This window comes from Apis cerana, linkage group LG1, assembly GCF_029169275.1.
Source record: "Apis cerana isolate GH-2021 linkage group LG1, AcerK_1.0, whole genome shotgun sequence".
Classification (NCBI taxonomy): Eukaryota; Metazoa; Arthropoda; class Insecta; order Hymenoptera; family Apidae; genus Apis; species Apis cerana.
This window is the reverse complement of record NC_083852.1, coordinates 7,863,353-7,883,819: the sequence shown is the minus strand read 5'-3', so window position 1 is coordinate 7,883,819 and position 20,467 is coordinate 7,863,353. Positions and strand designations below refer to the sequence as shown.

General features: G+C 46.9%; 1 protein-coding gene across 24 annotated transcripts in view; it reads right to left on the bottom strand.

The window, feature by feature from the left end:
* LOC107994781 (myocardin-like) overlaps positions 1–20,467 on the bottom strand; it is a 291,174-nt gene that overhangs the window by 71,455 nt on the left and 199,252 nt on the right. For 23 of the 24 annotated variants that reach the window (XM_062081738.1, XM_062081755.1, XM_062081678.1 and 20 more), the window contains 3 exons: positions 7,234–7,334; positions 6,941–7,155; positions 5,376–5,563 (listed from right to left, as the gene is read on the bottom strand). In XM_062081738.1, coding sequence (XP_061937722.1) covers positions 5,376–5,457 — 82 coding nt within the window. In that variant the 5' untranslated portion in view covers positions 5,458–5,563; positions 6,941–7,155; positions 7,234–7,334. Of the gene's footprint in view, positions 1–5,375; positions 5,564–6,940; positions 7,156–7,233; positions 7,335–7,411; positions 8,895–20,467 lie in introns of those variants that run through there. The other variant, XM_062081766.1, reaches the window with a different exon arrangement.

Genomic DNA, 20,467 nt, shown 5'->3' with positions numbered 1-20,467 from the left:
ATGAATATGCAACGATAACGCGCGCGATTTATTTATAAGTATGACGCGGGGATCGATCCCTCGAGGTGGCAGGCGTGAAAAATCGGCGTAATATTATCAAAACGCTGATGTTATGAAACCGATGGAAAGCGGCCCGCGCCGATATCACAGCCGGGAACTCGTATACGCGACGTGTACGCGGTGGAATCGATTAATCTTTCGTTTTTGGACGATAAGAATGGATAGCAATTGGATGCAAGTTTTTATTGTTATTATTTTATATATATATATAATGGTAACGGATATTGTAACTCGGATAAGAAGAAACGGATGATAAAAAATTTTAAACGATTCTAAACTTGCAACATGTATCGATGTTTTGAATAAAGCATCGAAACTTATTCCGAATCTACTTCAAACATTTTAACTGGGATCGAATATGATAAAAGAGTCCGTTCGAACTGGTCCATCCTGTACAGGGCGGCGGAACGTGTTTGCTTCCGATTTTTCTCCGTATTTTTCGCGCCATCGTACGAATTGCGGAGCAGTCGGGCCGATTGGTTATCTCTGTTCGAGTGCGCGATAAATTAGATAGAGCGCAACTATTTCTCCGATCCGCGAAATCGATCGCCGCCCCAATTTATGCCCGACACGTGTGGGATTACGGGAGCCTTCCCTCCTCCTCCTTTTCCCGGCCGCGTCGTCTCTTCGAATGGAAGAATCTTTTTAGAGAAACAAGGATCTCTGGTGGATCGGCGCGTGGTAAATCAACCGTCTCGAAATGGAATGGCGATAAGTTAAGAGGGACTCGTTAAAATTCGAGTAAAGTTTGAGTTGTACACGTGTAACGTGCACCGTGTGTTCCACTTTTCACGTTGGATAATTTTATCAAAAAGTTGTTCGGCGAGAATGCCAAGGGAGAAGGATTAGTTGCAGTTGTACAGCGAATCGTGTAAGAATAAGTGTATATGTATATCTTGTATTGCCAAGGATAGTAGCTATTTTAAGATGGAGCCTTTGGGAATATTAATTCGACGAGCTCGGATAACAGCCCTATTTTTGCATACAATTTTCTTCTTATTCAATGATTGAAACGCAATCTCGAGATGGTCGACAGGTAATTATCGAACACAGGTGCGTAAATTATTGCGCACGGAGAAGTTCCACTCGAGGAAGTGTCCTAAGTGAAATCGTCAACGACCGAGTCGCCTCCATCGGTGAGCTGAACGCGTGGTCAAGAAGTAACGACTCTGGCTCGGCCTACGCGTTCCCTCTCCGATTATCCGCTGAATAATTCGCGCCCTTTCGGCGGAACTTAAACTTCCAAGCCTAGAATTTCGTCTCACGAGGTCGTAAAAGCCGACAGACGCTTTTACGGCCGTCGAGGGACGCGCAATTATTCTGCTTTTTATTCAATCAATTTATAAAGATCGACCCAACGTAGAAGAAAAAAAACAAACGTGTCTTATTATTGGATTGGAACGGATTTGTGGGAGCAAAATTGTATTGGAAAAGAGATATACATACGTACACAAAGTTTCAATCAAAATCCTCTTCGAAACGGATGAATGGTATTCGAATATTTTCGCCGTATAAGATGGTTTCACGTTAGGAAACGAGGAGATATCGCTTTAATCGACAGCGGGGCCAATTAGCCGGCCATTACGAAATACGTTTGGTCGGGGAAGCGGTGAAAATGTTGGCCGCCACGTTCTTCTTTTCCTCACATGTGAGAGACAAAAACAAGCTCGACCGCTGTTATAATGGAAAATAAGGCTCGTCGCGTGGGACGTTTCATTAATGAAGATGTCTCATTAAGCGGCTCCTCGGCCGCGGAGGAGAGTCTCGAGGTTATCGGCTCGCCACTGGCTGGAAACGAGGTCTTTTCTCGGCCCATGCCGCCCGTATAATTTTGACATAATTTTCCATTACGAAACTCTGGCCGCGCATCTTTATGGCCCCTGCTCCTTTTCGAATTTCGTTGACCCCTTTCGTACCCCTACGACCGATAATTACACTCGCGATCGTGTTCTTCGATTACTTAAATTACCGATTCCGAATGTCTTAATCGCGGATAACACGGAATCGTTCGAATTGGTTAGATGAACCTCGCTCCCTCTCGGAATTTTAAGGATTTTTCGATCCCCGCGGCGACTTGCCTCGAGATGAAATCCCGAGTTTCTTTCCTTTTTTCTTTTTCTTTTGGAAGAAACGTGTTCCCCACGCCGTGGAATGTCGAAATTATTGCACCGTATGGGCACAATGTTTGGCATACGCGATAAAATGTCGTAACGAGCCTCTTACTCCTGTCAGAACACACCAGTTGTGCTCCGTGTTATTAGCGGAGGGAAAAAGAGGAGAAATTTCACGGATTAATAACGGTCGAATCGAGAACGAGCTTAATAACCAAATAATTAATTTTCGTACGAAAATAATGAAACTTCGTAACACGCTCGTCCCCGTTAAACTCTAAATACTCCGATAATAACAACACGTTCGATAATAACAATCGTCGAAAATCAAAACAGTTAATATTTCTACGAAACGTGTATGTAAACAAAACACACTTAAGAACGGAACAAAAGTCGAGTGATCGCGTAGAATCACGGTCGCCCGAGCCAGTGTAACGTCGACCGTGGAACGTGATCGAGGCAAATTTCACCAAGATACATTTTATACATTATATATTAATCTTATTACATTAAGATCCGTGCCTACGTTCCTCGGGGCCTATCCACTCATCGAAACGATCTTAAATTACACGCGGTTCCCTCGTCGAACTCGTCTCTCGAAGTGTTTTCGAGTCACACCCGGGTCCAGCCGCACGCACATAATAATGGCGTTCTCGCGGAGAAAGAGGGACAACTTAGATTGCCGAGAAAGAGAGACACCGGGTCCAGGATGGAGGAGCAAGAGAGAGGAGAGAAAAAGATACTCGATCTCAAATCGGCCCGCACCCTTCTGCCAACAGAATTTACGATTGTCCACGCGAAAGCGTAGGTAATCGTCGATGATATCACCGTTATAAATAGGCACGCCTCCTGTCCCCCGTATATTTATACACCGTACACCTACCTGTCCACGCGAATATTCTCGCGCGCGATTCCTTCTCCCCCTTTACCCCCACCTATCCACGATGGAGTCGATCTGACCGTGTACCACACACGTACACACGTACAGGTGTACAACTCGTGCCTCTCCTCCTGAATAGCGAGGCTGGAATTACGGGGGCAGCTGCCCACAGGGGAGCAAGTTTTCACCGTCGGGAAACGCCGTGTTCTGGATACTCCGCATAGCGCCGATTTTATCCCCGATCGAGGGGGCGAGAGTTCGAGTCGAGGGGGAACGAAGGAGTTCGCGATGTGTGTGTGTGCGTGTCGTGTGTGGTGGAAGGGGAAGGGGAGGTAAAAGTGAATGAAATGTTAACGCGGAAGGCGATAGGGTTAAGTAGATAGTTTTCTTGTGTTCACGGAATGCCTGCTTATTCTTTCTCGATTCTTTAAATAAATCCCCTCCATCTCTTATCCGGAGTTTATGTACGTAGCTGTCTCGCGAATTACGAATTACAAAATGTAAAGAATTGAGAATTTAAAATCGGCTCTTTCGAAAGCGTTTAGATTAATTGATTTTATAAGCTTTTCTTTCTCCTCGAAAACGCGATCTTAGCTGTAGTAGGTATATTTTAGCTTCTTAGCAGGAAAAAATAAAGATCGACGCCACTGTCGTCACGTATAGATATAAGTTGCTCGATTCGGTTGCGCAAAAAGTAATTGCGGCCGATAAACGCGACGAAATGACGTTCTAAAAGGCTTTTAACGAGGCCACCATTTTGCGATTCGAGCGCAGGGAAGGAAGAACGAATCGGAACAAACGCGCCGCGGGGGTCGCCTCGACGTATTTATACGTCGATCGATCCCGTCGAATCGCTCGCGTGCTGCGGGGTATAAACGTATTCGGCAAAAAAAAAAGAAAACAAAAGCAGTCGCGGCTCGTTTGCCGGTGAAATCAATTTTCGGCTACGTTCTTCACTTGTCTCGTCTCGTCGCGTGCATCTTCGGCCTCGATGAATTATCGCCGACCACTCTCATTGTTCCACGATCACGATCTTACAACTCGCTCAACTCGTGGCGTCTATCTAACCGCTAACTCTCTTCCTTGTAGTGAAAATAAGGAAAAATTCTTTCTTCAAATGATTTGGATAAGAATTTTGTGAAATTATTGCAAATGCAGCAGTTGATAAAATAATCAATAATTATAAAAAAAATATAAAGAATTTCAAGCTTCACTCCCAATTCCATATATATATAAGTTCCGAAATTAGAGAAGTTTGTAACAAAAATTATATCTAAAGTAACAAGATTGCATTAGTAATTTGCAGAAATGGCGGTTGAATCAAAGAGGGAGAGTTTGATCTGCTACCAGGGGATAACTGCAACCTCGAGTGTCGGACGCAGCACAGTTGCGCGATTACGGGCTGCCACGCATAATAACCGAGGACTCGAGACACCGATCGGAAACGAACGTCGCACGGGGGACCGTTAGGCGTTTTCATCGGTTATTCCGGACATCGAGACCGCCACTTCCTCCTCCGCGCACGCTGGAAGTCGAGATTGATCGGGGGCGTGTACGTGCCCGCGATGCAACGGGAAGCTTTAACTGATATTTTTAACGCCATTCGTTGTCAACAGACGGGAATAAACGATCTCTCATCCGTGTTAGTTTAGTTCGATGACAGATTCGTAACGGAAGAATTGGCATTTATTTATTTTTCGAATAAATCTTTTCCAATGTAATCGTTTCGAAATTTAGAATTAAGACACGGGAATCGAAAAGGGATTGTCAAAAGTTACAATCTGTTTTAACAGCCACGCATATTTTCAATTCAATTTTTACAAATATCTACATATATTTGTTAACGCTCGAAAGAGAGGATCGATCCTGTTCGTTCCTCGTTTAGAAAAAAGAAAAAGAAAAGAAGAAACAGGGACAAACACCTGGTTCCCTCGATAGTTTCGGTAACCACGAACGTGAAAAACGTTAATTCGCGGCAAGGGCATATATCGTTCGGCACGAAGGCCGATAAAATTGACCGGTAGCCGCGCGTCGATCTTCCGTTACGAGCGATCGACGGTGCATTGGCATCAGATCGGCCGCCTCGCGACTCGAGGGATAAAAACGGGTCCGTGAGGCGGAGGCGGCGCGATCGTCGGGAGAAAATGGCTCGCTCGCGGGCGGCCGATCGTCGACGAAACGGGGACGATCGAGGCGAAGGCAAGAAGCGGTGAGGGGGAGGGCCTTAGAAGCCGCGGCGTTCTCGTTTTAAGGGTCGTAAAGCGCGGCGACAAGGGCAACAGGGAGCGTGCAAAAAGGGAGCAATAAAATGTAAATGTACTCACATTCCTTGTTGCGATCCATGGCGTGTTGAAGGGACGAGTCGTCGACCTCCGCCTTCGGCGGCGACTGATTACCCTCGGCCATCTCCGCGCCTGATCCTGGAACACCCGCGGCCTTCCTTCCTGCCACGTCCGCCGCTTTATCCTGCTGCGGCGAGGGCTTCGTCCCTTTCTTACCGTTTCCAGCGTCCCTGCGGGTCCGAGAAACGAGCAAAACGTGCCGTTTTGTGAATTAATCTTTCATACGTCGATACGTCGATACATCGAATCCTTGGTCTCCTCGTGTAGAGGAGGGGGAGGGAGAGAGAGAGAGAGAGAGAGGGGGAGAGAAAGAGAGAGGCGAACACGCCGGCAAAACGAGTGTCAATCGAGGCTGGGCTCGATCATCCTCCCCCCCATCCCCTCAGCCCGCGTGTTTTTGCCGATGATGAAGGAATGACGGATCAATCGACACTCGAACGGAATCGAGTGGAACGTTTTCATCAGAAAGCGACGAAAACTCGCTCTCCTCCCTCCCTTCCCCTCCCCTCCCTCGCAACGATCGCCGAGCGACTGACCCCTTCCGATTCTCGGCAAGAAATCGTTCGAGGGATATATATCGGTAGCGTCTTTCTCTCTCTCTTTCTTCGAGGTTCTAATAGATGTTGTCCTTTTCCTCGTTCGACGAAGCGAAGGTTTCGTTTCAACTCGATCTCAATGATTATCCGTTTCGAAGAGTCTGTTTGAGAGTAAATGTTTATTGTAGGTTACTCGTCAATTTCCAAGTATTTTTCATAATTTTTGGAAACGATACACGTCAATATTTTCGAATTAATTTTTCAATTTATCCTCTCGTGTTTCAGTTTTTTCTTAATCATTTCCCGCTCGTTTGGTAAAAATTTAAAAAAATTGCACGACAAAATTTCCACCATAAATTCTCTTCTCCCTCCCGCTGCTGAAAGAAAAATCGGCGCGCTCAACCGCACGCAACCGCAACTCCCCAAAAGATCGCGTGAACAGGCTTTAATTTATCGCGAAAGAGGGTCGGTGACAAGCGTGTATCTGCACCCGTGCAGACGCCGATTTTTCTCACGGATTCACGGTGTAACAAAAGTAGCCAATTAAAGTTTATCGGGGGACACGTACGTACGCGGAGGTAATTTCGAATTCCCCGGCAACTTTGTTACGACCCGCGCTATCTCCTGCCTTTATTAACCGTTATTTACGTTTACTGCCGCGAATCTTCTCGTGGCCAGTATATTCTCACGTTCTCGAGATGATTTACTCGGGTTGATAAGCAGCGATATAACATCGATACGCTTCATCTCGCGGCGTTCCAACGCGAGGATAATCTCGAAGCTTTGGACACCGTAAAACCGGGTCATTCTTATAAAACGACAAGATAAGAGGAATGTCGACTGTTTGATAAAATTGTTACCGGCCGACGAGAGAGAAAGAGAGAGAGAGAGAGAGAGTTTTCTAGATAATATTAATTCTTATGACTTATGTGAAAATTAATAATTGGATGAACAAGATGAGATGACTTGATACGAAAATCAATCGGTGGCCATCGATCTATAAATAATCACCTCTCGTCTTTGGATTCTCGCCTGCCCTCCTTCCTTTCCCTTTCCTTCAAGCAGTCCACCTTCTTCGCCTTGGACTTGGACTTGGTATCACCTTTGACGACCTTGTGCTCGAGAACGGCGCTGGTGTCGGCCGCCACGATGCCCTCGGTGTTCAACTGTAATTCACCGGAAGTACTCGACGAGGAGGAAGTCGAGGCTCGGGTGTTGGTATAGTCCTGCACGGAGGAGGAGCGCATACCTCGTTATATCGTTCAAGGACGCTCGATCGAGGGCGCAAAGGACGATCAGCTTACCTTAAACCACTCCGGATATATCGCGCTGATAGTGTCCAGAAGATCCTGATCGAGCTGAATCCTCCAGAACGGGGAGCCGCTGTCCAACCTGTGGCCAGACTCTGAAACCGTCAAAACGCCCAAACGTTTCTTATATATACATATATATATATAAACATATAAAGATACATAAACTTACATAACAATCGAAACGAAGACGATTTCTACATCGTCAATTCTTCTCTCTCCCCCCTTTCTCCAATTCATCAAACCTCCACGTAACCTCTCCCTTCCCCATTTCGCCATCATATCAGCGTCGTCCACCCACGACGACGACGACGACGAGCGAACAGAGGGCCAAGTTTTTCGAGGCGAAAATTCGGATCGGCGACCCCGTCGATCAAGCCGAGGGGAGGCGATTAAATATAGGATTTAGAGCGTGCAACCGTTTACGACCCACCGCGCGAAGGCTGACCGGTTCGGGCCCCGAGGAGTCATTCCCACCGCATAAGGGCTAATGGTACCCCCGACGACCAATAGCCCCGAAGGCGTATCAAAACCTCACGGAATGCCGGCCCCCCCCGGTTTCTTTCGCGGATTCCACGGGATTCCCTGCCTAATTTAAACGTTGGTTCCCCGCCCCTCCTTCCCTTCTTCCAAAGGGATCACCTCTGGACACGAAGCAGACGAAGGACGGGAGAAATCTGTCCCCATCCCCCTCCATTCCCCGCTTTCGTTTCCTTCGGCGGGGATGGGAAGGAAGGGGGATGGAACACCTCGTTACGACGACATTCTACGACGGGCCGAGACGCGTGCCCTGCCTTCGTGATCGAGGCCACGGAGGAACCGGGGAAGAGGGAAGAGGAAAAAGGAGGGAGAGGTTCCGCGGGACTTTCGGAACAGAGAAACAGCCGACAGAAAACACGGGTTCGAGGGCTGCTGTTCCCTCGAAGCGAAAGGGATTTCCCGCGTCACGATCTTTTCGCGTGGAAAATATTTCGCCAGATAAACTGTGACGAATCGTTGGAGCGTACAAAGTATTATCATCTATCATCGATTGATAAATCGACGTACGATACGTAGAGAGTTAAATGAGTTGCGTGTTCCGAGGCAACGAGGAAGAAAACAACACGTTTTTGTTTTTACATTCTTCTGGCCTTCTAACCTTCCTTGTTGGTATAATAATAACAAAAAAAACTTGAAACAATATAAAAAGACGAGGCTATCAAAAGGCTATCAGCATCATAAATCTTCTTAAATAGCTCGACTCGCTGTTCTTCTTCTCGATCGTACCAGGAAGTGTTTTATATAAATATATATATCCCCTGCCCTCGAAACACTTGGCAGATTAGGAGATTTCACCCTTAACCCGATAAAGCGGGGAATAAATGGTCAATCAGTATGCGCGCGGGGGACAATCCGCTGTAAATCACGCCGTGAATCATTCGTCGACATAAATCTCTAAGACGACTGGTGGATCGATTCGATGTTTGGCCCCTTGGACACATTAGTTAAACGCTGCGCATGCCATCGTTTACGGGACACGAATCGCGAGCACACCGCCCCGTGGAATCCTCCCGAGCGGATAAAAACCGCGACGACGGCGACGGCCTAATAGCGCCGATCCGAGGGCAGCCAGGTCGGAAACCATGCATCACCGATCCCACGATATAATGCACCTCTCTCCTCGAAAACACCTTTCCCTCTTTTGGGAGGGTAAGTTTTCGAAACGAACTCTGGATGCTTCGAATCGATCGTGTCTATCTTATTGGAAAGGAATAAAGAGGCTTTTGCCGATCGTTTCGAGAATCGTGTGCGAATTGTATCAAAAGTTATCGCGAGTTGAAGTATTCACACGCCACTATTTTTCACGTGTCAAGATTTATTCGTATCTGTTAGTTCCTATTCCGCGTCTGACCGACGTAACGCAACGTAATAGACGGTTTTATCGGATTCGATTAAAATGACACGAAAGCGAGAAGTATTCTACGCTTAACGTTAGAATACGAATACGTGTTTCGCTTATTTCCAACTGGTTTTCCGGGGAGATACACGGGTTGAAGATCTCGTTGGATGGAATACTAATTACGTCGCGTATCGTGGCCCATACGTCATCCGAATAAGCCTCTGCCAACAACTACTGGTTTCACGCAGAAACCGCTGGAGGAGCGATCGACTAGTTCCTCGAGAGAGAAGGAAGAAGAGGGGGGAAGAGGGGGAAAGAAAAAAGGAGGAGGGAATCTGCGAGATCCTGGAAGCCGACACGATCGACTAGCGAGAGACAGCGCAAGAACGGTCAACGTGGCCACCGAAAACAATAACAAACCTCGGTGACTGGTTCAGCCGATCGAAGCAGAAACCTCAACCCCTTTGCAGAACATATTCCGTGGAAGACCCCGAATGCGAAATGCATTCCTTGGAAGCGGGCACGGCATCGGCCGCCAGTCGAAATTCGGGCAAATAAATCTCGCGCTTCTCTCCTCTTCTTTTCTGTCCCTCCTCCTCCTCCAGGGAACATCTCTTCGCTTCTCGTCGTCCCATTCGTCCTCGTAGTCGTCTTAGTTTGTCTTCTTCTTCTTCTTCTTCTTCCTCTTCTTCTTCTTCTTCTTCTTCTTCTTCTTCTTCTTCTTCTCGCTCGTGAAGATCGTTCGATCTTCGATCCACTTGCACACTGACGAACCCGTCCTCCGGAGGAACATGCTCCCGAGTATATATACGTGTATACACACGAATTCGAGTGCGTTTTATACTGGGTGGCGTGATTTCGACTCATGCACCACTTACATTGAGCCGTTAGACTTTTTTCTTTTTCTCTGAGTTCGTGTACTTTGAAACAATTTCGTTTCGAACAATCGCGAAAATTTTGTAGAGGGAAAAATCAAGTCAAATCCAACAAACGTTGCGAAGAGGTTTGGTTGTTTTGATCCAAAGATTTCGGTCTTATTTTCTTTTTTTTTATTTTCTTTTAAGGTAATTGAGATACAACGAGCTTTAATTATTTTTCATGTTGCTCGTAAGCTTATTTTTTGGTCTTGTATCTCTCTCGAGATCATTAAGATCCGGCCCTCGTATAATATTATTTTTTTTCAGTTCTTTATGCATCGTGATGGACTGGTTAAAAAAAAAAACAGAAAAAAAAGAAACGTCCGATTTAAAATTACAAGGAAGCGCATCGACAGGTATTCAACATATTTTATACTCCAATTTGGACAATTTCGGTGCTTGATTGATTGAACAGGTGCACCATTTTTTCGAAACTACCGAAACGCGTAATCCTTACCCTCGCTTCTCACGTAATTCATATTTTTTCCCATCGATCCATCAAACACTTGCCCCTTTTCGACATCTTCCAACAAATTTCGAATAGAGATTCACCCTCGTTCTCGAGCATCCTTACACCCCAAGCGCGATCGATTCGCGGCAAACACCCTGTACAGAAGCATCGTACACGTGCACAGGTTGCGTTTTGCACGCGAGAGAGAGAGAGAAAGAGAGAGAGGGGAGGGGGAGGGGCACGTGCGTGTTCGCCCTTGCATCGTGAGTCACTCTCTCGTCAGGGTCTGCGCTGGTAGCCGCGAAAAACTGCACACTGCACTTCGGGAATGTCGTTGGCATGTACAGGGTGTTCTCCTTTGCTGCTGTCTGGCTGGCCGACAAGAACGGCCGAAGAAGCTTTGCCTCGGGATTTCGCTTCCCCCTTTCTTCTCTCCTTTTTTCCCTCCGGCTCGCGGCCCTTTCGGGGAACCGACGCGAGTCTCGCAGGGCTCTTCCTGGCTCGCTCCCGATCCCGAGGAAAATTTTCTTTGACCGGTCTCGTCTTCTCCCGGTCTAACGTGGCAGGGATTATACTTGGAAATATCTTTATCTTATCTTCTCGGCAATAATTGGTTTGTGGACGAGGATATATTTTAAAATGTCGTATTTCCTTCGTATTTCCTTCATGGTGATAAATAACCATATATATTTTCGAATCTTGTTTTATTTGCTCATTCTCTTTCGATTATCCGTAAGGATTTGAAATTATATAATTCGTTGGTAATATATTCTTGGTCTTCAAAATCGAGTTGGTCGCACAACCTTCCGACAAATTCCTCTTTCCAAGATTTAAGGTCGATACATCCTTGAAAAAATAATTTCTTTCCACCGATTATCGGTGATTATTTCGGATATTGGATTCGGAATCACGCGATTCTCGAGAGAGAGAGAGAGAGAAAAATCGTGTCCATTCGAAGAGAAAATGCTCGTAATTTCGAGAATTAATTGTGGCAATTTAAAAAATTGCCCCCACGAACCGGATCTCGAGGAGGAGAGATACGTGTCCCAGGATCGTCTCCTCGATACTCCTCCGATGACTTATTACGACGCTCTTCTTCGGGACTCGTGCGCTGCCTATTGCTCGTTTTTCCACTCTCGTCGAGAGATTATTTAGCACTCCATTTGTCGGCGGCATTGCTGGATTATAGACCGTCGAGATCGACCCAGTTCAGAATGACGCGGCCTCTCCCCTCCTCTCTCTCTCTCTTTCATACCGTTTTCTTGTTCGTCGATCTTACTTCTTCCTCCGAGTGCGAGTAATGATGCATCCCGTGCATCGATCCATCGATCCTACGTGTTGTTATTTTCACGCTTGTTTGCTCGCCCGAAACAATGTTTCGCGGTGGGGAGAATGATCCCTGCTCGAATCAAATTGAATTTTCCGCTGGATAAACGTTCGCGGATTATTTCCTTTGGAAAACAATCTCGCGATATTTAGCAAATTTATATTTAATTGCGCAATCTGATCGAGCTCAAAAAGATATCCTAAATTTGCGACGATGTGCGTGAATCGCTTATTATTATTTCTCGAATTTATTTATTCATCTATTTTCATAATATGTTCATAAAATGGACAGCTATAATTCCACCGTGTAAATTAATTTTTCTTCTTTTATTCGAGCAATCCTTTCGAGCAATCTTTCGAGATAAATTAGCTGAAACTAGAAACCAGATTTTCCAATAGCAATAACGCGATATTTCATTGAAAAGGCAGGCGTGTGTGTGCCTTCGAAATAATCTCGAAAGAGCGAGACTCGGAGGAGAGGAACGTATGAGGGAAGAAGGCTTGGCCACAATAGCCGTGCTTTGCCGCTCATTAGAGGCGAGGTCATAGGTCGGTTGGAACCGGCGCTTTGTGCCTCTCGTTCCTGTAACTCACGTACAAACAATGTCCACGCACGGAGTGGATCCCCTTTTCTTGGCGAGGGCCAACGTTAACCCGGCCTTGTTCGATCCTTTGTCCAAAAGTCAGCGGCGTTAATGAAGCGAATTTTCTTTTTCTTATTCGACGGACGAGTGCGTCGTGGACGTAGCCTGGAGAGCAAAGCTCGCAACGGGATAAATTCGCTTCCGTTCACCCGATTAAAAACCCTCCTCCTTCGTAGGAATTCTTCTTCTTCGTCGATCTTTCAATAAATTGAAAGAAGAATATTCCGTAGAAGAATCGAAAAATTTCTTTCCACGATCGGACCTTGAACCTTGAAAGGTTGGAAAAAAAGGAGAGGTTGGTGCGCACGACGTCCCGCCTTACCCTGTTCCGTTTTTGCTTCGTTACTCCGTACGTAATTTCGTTTGGAACGGTAACCTCTCCCAAAGGAAGGAACGAAAAGGGGCGTTGGAGCAACTAATCATCGATTAAGCTCGAACGCGAGGCGATGGTGGTCGTAGGAGGGGGGAGGACCTACCTCGAGAGCCACCTCGAGAGCTTCCACGGGGTGTCCCTTTGTTCTCGGCCGTCCCACACGGTCGGGTTCCATTGAACCCGGTACGATTATAAATTGCCCTGCGAAAGCGGCTTGGCTGGCCTATGCTGCACTTTCCACACGCGTAACCGCGGCCAGGACAAGCGAATATATACAAGCGCGAAGGGGGCCGAGGCGGGGGAGGGAGACTTATTTACCGGAGGTACCGGCCTCCACTTAACCCGTAACCCCGAGCTTCGTATATCTTGTCGACAATGCGTACACCGATGAATTCAATACCACGGCCAACCCCTGCACCCCATCACCGCTCGCGCGCATTCCCCTCAATAAAGAAGAAATATGGCGATGGATGCTTTTCATCGCGCGCTTCTGCTGCTCGCGACGGAAGAAGGGACGATGGGCGATCGAGATGAATTGTAAGATGAGAGTCGCTTTTCGTACGGTATTGAAACAGGGGGAGACGAAGTTGTAGAGATTACCGGAATTTTGTATATCTATACTTTATCGTTCCATCGGGGGATCGAGATTTCTCTGAACAAGATCGATGCTACCGGTTCGATGTCAGGGCGCGTCCTTTTCGCGTCTCTTTTTATTTTTCCTCTTCCACGACACGATGCTTCGTGGGCGGAACATTATGTAGCTGACGAAAGGAAAGAGGGGCCGCGCGGCAGATCGATTTGCCTGAATCATCTTTCGGAACGGAGTCGATCATCATCGCGCCACGATCTCGGATCTCGTTCGCCTTCTTCTCTCTCCTTCTCTCGTCGATAACGATCGATCGTGGGCGGGAAGAAGGTTGGCAGAAAATACGCGAATCGGCCCGATTGAATCATCCTCTGGCCCGGTCTCGAAGCTACCGGCCACGAAGAGGAAATATCGAGCGAAGAATTTTTAGCCTCCAAGTGTCCACGAGAGATTCCCAAGATTTCGAAACAAAATGACGAAAATAGAATTCGATAGATGATTCAAAATTTCTGGTTTTCACTTGAAAAGATATTATTATTTCCACGAATAACGTCTTTTACGATCGTTGCTACGATTTCGTTGCAAATAAGAGTATTATCGGTTAGCGATACGAGTTTTACCTATATTTTCGCGAACGAGGAGCCACGAAACCTGAACCGCCGAATCCTTTTTCTTTGAAGCTGAATTATCGGCCGATCGAGGAGATTTTTACGAGTGCGTGAGGTAATTGAACGACGCGCACTCGAAACCGGACTCGATTCGTCCCGAAACTCTCGCGTTGCAAACAAACACCGAGAGGAAGCCACCGTCGTTGGACGGAAGACGAAGCACCGATTTCACCAGCCGAAAGATTCCAGCTCGTAAATCGTGCGCCCGAGTTGCAAATCGATACGGAGATAGGTTGCTACTTTTATCGGGATGGCGAGTCATAACCGAGATTACGGCCCTCGTTTCGGGACCAGGTAATATCGGCACGAGTCATGGCAACCGCTACCACTTTGCCATCCACTCCCCCTTCTTCCTTTTTTCCAAGAGGCGGAGAGAAAGAGAAATTGAGCAAACCATTGGTATATGTAATAAACGGAAGAAAATTATTATTAACAACTCTTACATCCCACACAGGATTTCTTCCTATCTCTCTCATTTTAAACTAAACTCTACAATACATAAAACTCTACATAAAAGTTGGAAATAAAAAGGAAGGGAGGAGGAAAAGATCGCACGGAAATCGAAGAACGGATACGTAACGCAGCCGAGCAAGGAGCGTTTCGTGCAGCTACGTCGTCGCCGTCGTCGTCGTCGTCGTAACACAGCCGGTGAAAGTCTTGCCCGGCCAGGATGATTGATGTCGCGGGCGCAGCTCGGGCCGGACAAACCTCCCTTCACTTCATCGTCGGCTTCGAATTCCTCGTTTTATCGGAGGCAGGATACCCCTCGCGGTATAAATTTCTAACGGCCGATAGCGAGCGATTTTTGAAATCGCGGATCGGTTTCGTGAGAAATGTCGTTGGGAATGCTGATCCGCCTCGTTGGGATATTAATAATCGGGTGCGGGGGAAAAAGGCGGGTGGCGGTCGAGCGCGACGGAATATTTGCACGACACACGAACCGAGGATCGAGGGGGTCGCTCGAATACGGAAAAACCTCTGCTTCGAATCTCATGTATCACAGGATTCTCTAACAAACTTTGTGAAAATTTAGATATGTTTAGAGTTAGATCCTCACGAGAAGACAGAAATAGCTCGTCTATCGCATTGCATTTCCTTTTCTCTTTTTTTCAATCACAATTTTCCTATCCTATCCGTGGAACTTCGTCGAGATTGCTCGGGCACGTGCACATTATTCCTCTAACGTTTATCGAAGCCCAACCCACCTCGACGACTATTCCCGACAACTGCTCCGCTCCGTGTTTCCTGACATGCTCCAATGTTCCAAAAGATAAAACTCAATCGCCAATATACCCGATCTCTACCCAATTCTTTCCGCTATTAATTGCCGCAATCGTTTCGACATTATTCCTCGAGGAAGAGGCAAAATTACAATACGCAGGCAAAATTTCCAGGGAGGCCGTAAGCGAATGCCATAAGAGAAAAAGGGAAAATTTATCCGCGAATAATGAAAATAAATAATGGGCACGTGGGCAGGGGCGGTCACGGATCTCGCGCTCGGGGAAAAAGCGGCGTTGACGACCCACGGTGACCGTGTTGAGCGAATGAAAATGTCACCGAAAACCCGATAATCGGCCGTGCTTATCATCCTCCCCGACGATATCCCCAATAAAATCGGCGAGCGAGTGGCAGCCAGTGGAAAGTTGGTGTTGCACTTGGCGGCGGTTTATAGTTGGAAATGACATCATCTCTCTCGGCCAATCTCTCGAGGCGTATACACCTAGCGCGTAATCGTCGGACGAAGGCGTATCAGCTGTGTCGTATCTTATTTCCGTCTCGTAGGTATACGCGCAATCGTCGTCGTCGTCGTCGTCGTCGTCTTGGGCTTGGGTCTGGGCCCGGCGGAGCGGAGAACGAGAGAAAGAGAGGGGGGGATAGAGCCTAGGCCGACGAGAAAAGGCGAGGAAAGGGGGAGTAAGCCGCGTGTGGGTCGCGTGTCGGTGAAGCGAGGCTTGTGAGCCTGGTCTAGCCAAGCGTGAGATGACGAACAACCTTGCAGCGATTCGCTAATGGCGCGCTACTGCCAAGCGTAACTTAATCTTTTCGGCTCCCACTTGGATATCGTTGCTTATCGCGCGAGATGAATATCTTGTTTTCATCCATTGGTGAAAGACAATTACCTTTCCTCTAATTTCGATGAACGAGTATCTCGACGAATCCTGGAGAGATGGAAAGTTGTTATGCAAAAGAAATGGCCCGATGTTTCGAAGAGGACCCCGATTCGCGCGTTTCCGCGAAGCTGGAACGCCCGTTCGCCGCGCGCATTCCTAACTTTCTTCTTCTATCCCCGAGGGCTTCGTGGTAGCCGAATAGAGAGTGCGCGGCTCGTTTTCGGGCGGATTCTAGAACTGGGGCCGGATTCGTAGAAGCAGGGGGCAGAAAGAAGCGTCACGTTCGATTTTAACGACGAAACCCGGGGATACGATGGAATTATTAATCAGCCGGTTTCTTACGGGGGGAGATCCTCGGGGATATAACATTAGCAATTTCATTCGTTCGCGCTTCCAGGATTCGCATCGATATCGATTATTTAACCAACTTCTTTTCACCAGTTCGACGCTTTCATATCGCCCGCGGAGCCGAGGTTTTGCCCGCCTCTCCCCCTTCTCTCTCTCTCTCTATTCAGCTCCCCTTCGTCGCCCGTTTTAATTAACCGTCCACCGGTGGAAACCTCTCTCGAATCGCATTCCCTGCTCATCCTCAAGAAGAAACAATAGGATCGCTCCACGAGGCTTCTTCTTTCGACTCGAACGAAATTATCGTTTACAAAAGTATCGAGATGACTACGAATACCGCGTTCGTCCGCTGCAAGTCCGACCTCACGTGTAACGACAATGATAAACCAGAACTCGGAACGTTGTTGGAGCATCGAAACGAAAGCCCGTCCATAAAGTTAACGGTACCCTAATCCCCCTCGAGGAGGGGGAGGAGGAAGAATCGAAATCGAGGGAAACTGTTAGCACTGATGAGCCACGCGTGGGCCTGCACGCGCGCACACGCACGCACGAGACGGCACACACGTCTGCTATCACGCCTCCTCGCGTGACGTCACGGCACGTATCGACGCTGCTCCCAGAGGAGCAGGCGAGGGAGGGAGAGAAAAAAGGCCTCGGATCGGGCAGGGAAAAAAGGAGTGACCCGAACCGGTCCACCGCCGGGTCAACAGCACACACGCCACCCCCGTAGGGCTCATGCAACGGCCTCGCCGCGCATCTAACGGGTGTTCATTTAAAAATCTCCTCGCGCTCATCGCGTTGACGGATTGGAAAATGAGGAGGGGGTGATGATCCTCCGCCCTTTTTTCCTTGTGCGGAGAGAAAGAAAGTTGATCCTTTGGAATGTAAACTTTCAATGGGTCGTAAGGAATAATCAGGCATGAATTGATAACTAATGCGAGATTAATTTTGGTGCCGCGATCGGATCCTAATCTCAGCTCAAAAGAGAAAGAGAAAGACGTGGATGTAACGGTGGAAGAAATAACCGGTAGCGCCCGATGATCCAATTTACATTTTAATAACTCGCTGGTTGCGCAGCATCCGGAGAGTCTATCTAGATATCAATGGTTCCAATTACAAGCTGCGGAGGGTATACGTGAGAAAGTAGCAGAAGGTGATAACGAGGCCGATCGCCATCGGTTAATTTACCCCCAGAAACAATCACGAAGAGCAATAGGGCCGTTTCCTCGATAACGAATCGCATTCCCGTCACATAAAGCGTTGTTTATTCGACATAGATCGAGGGAAGGATCAGGCTTCGTTCGCGGATAGCGGAGGCATCTTCGTCTTCTCTATCATCTCGAGAGTAGTTACCTTATCGATTGATAATTTACGTGGAAGCATGGCCATGCGATGATGCGATCATATGTATGTATACATAATGTCTAACGGCGTTGTTAAAATTATTATTTAATGTTCACTTCCGTGTAACATCTTCTTACACGTGTTTCGGTAATTTTCGTGAGAAGAATTTTACAAAGATTTTTGATAAATTCGCAAAAAAAAAGCTGGATATAAACAGATACATCCACTGGCCTCGATGATTGAATTATTACATCAAAAACGGATACATCCTCTGCTTAATTAAGGATTTGAGTGCCTAGTTAAACTCTGACAAATTAAAATCATAAATATTGCAAGATGCACGACTTCCAATTACGAACGAGTAATCACCGTGCAAATTTGCCGTGCATATTCCTTTTCAACGTATCCACTTCCTACTCTTTTATGAATAATAAACTGAAAAGCATAAAACTCTTCGTCTTCGATATTCACCGTCCGAGTATCACATAGCGTAGTACGAGGACATCCCGCTCGTAACTGCGCGTAAACGAATAACACGTCGAAGAAAATTTACGGCTTCTTCCCCCCTCCCCACCATCCCCCACGTTTCACGGCGAAAAAAACCGTGAGAACGTTGCATCTCACCCCACGTGTCTCGAGAGAGGAGAAAAAGGAGAGAGAGAGAGAGAGAGAGGAACGTCGAACAACACTCGTCCCTCTTCTTCGACGATTACGCGAAACTCGATCAACGTTTTCGAAACTATGCGCGTGTAATTGCGGCACGAATTCACGGAGAGAGGGAACGCGCGGAAATCGTGCGAATATCCTGCTCGGTATCGGTGTACAACGAGTATAGCCGAGGGAGCAAAAACCGCTTTACAACACCGATAGCAGGTTATTAGCGAATCGTCCTGGCTCCGTCCATCATCGCCGTCCCCCTCGCGTGTTTCCAGATCTTGCACCCTTTTTTCCCCCATCGAGGCTATCGAGGCTGGTTTCCGTTTCTCCAACTCGAGCGAGCCGGTCAATTATCTTCGGAATGGAATACAAGATAATAATAAGTGAATATTAGCGGCGTTTCGGAAGTTTAATGAAAAGGACGTGGCAACGCGAGCCGCGAGCCGGTAGCAAATTATTCCTGGATACCGGCACGCATACCTGGCCATCCTCTTTTACTACTTGGCCGGGTATCCCGCCATTTATCATTCCCTACCGTGCAATCGAAGAGCGCGGCGCGAGCTACCCGATGGGAAAATGAACGCGTTGCCGGCGTAAAGAGAGCTACCGGCGATCAACTGGCCGAATCCATCCGCTAGAATCGATCTAATTTGAGGCGATTTCGACCCCCAGTGCTTGGCAAATCGCTCGAATACTTATCGCCGATAAAAATCGGCGAAAAAGATGGGATTATAACGTGGATAATAATTTTCGGACGAAATCATCGAATCAGTTTTAATTACCGTTGTATCCAGACTGCGAATTTTCCACGCGAGAATTTTACGAGATGCGCGAAAGATCGAATTCTATTAAAATTAACAACGGAACTTTGAACCGCTGTAACTTCGAAGATAGTAACTTTCGGTCAACGAACGAAAGATCATTAGAAGCATGGATCTTTCCCCTTTAAAATGCTTTTTTATTTATCTCGATACGACTTTCGGTTCCCGAGATATCACCCTCTAAAGAAAAGGTAATTTTTAATCACATATCTTAAACTCGATCGAATCCTATTAAAATTAGGAAAAGTTTGAAACGCTGTAACTCGGAAGATAATTACTTCCGATCAACGAATCGAAGACCATTAGAAGCGGCAATCCTTCCACTTTAAAACGCTTTTTTATTTATCTCGATACGACTTCCGGTTCCCGAGATATCATCGTGTAAAGGAAAAGGTAATTTTTAATCGTTTACTATCTTCGTCCTTTTCAGTTATTCGGATCTCTCGCTCGCACCTCGCCTCACTGACCTATCCCAAAGTCCAGATAAGAGACACGATTCCTAGAAAAACGTAGTACGCGTTTCCAGGAAAAAATGTAGGTCACTGGGTCGCGGTTCCATTCATAATTTTCGCCCTACGTTAAACGTTACGTGAACTTCGAGTCCGTATATCTCGGCAACGGGTCGAGATATCGAGATGACCCAAAAAGTGACTTCAATAGTACGGTTTCCTCTACCCTTTGAAACGATTTGACGGTAAAATTTCTTGTTCCCTCTTACGCTTTTTACATGAAAAAGCAAAGTTTCATTTTTGATTTTGACCCAATACGTTAATACGATATATTTCCTGTATATTAACGACGGTCGTTCGATTAATCACTGTGCGAACTCGCGTCCTTTGATCGTTGCGTAGAAAAGGAGGGAGATTTTATTAGATCGAAAAAATTAAAAGGCGTCTGATCGTGTTCGACGATAAACCTTATTGAACGGGATCATTACGAACCTAAAAGCTTCTTACGGATTTTACGAAGCATTCAACTACCCAGAGGTGACTCGACGCGTTTTAAAGAAACTTTCCCAAAAGCGCACGATGCAAGGGAGGCGGGAATCAAGGATGGGGGAGAAGGTATAGCCAAATTTACGGTGGAGAACAAAGGGAACGGTTCAT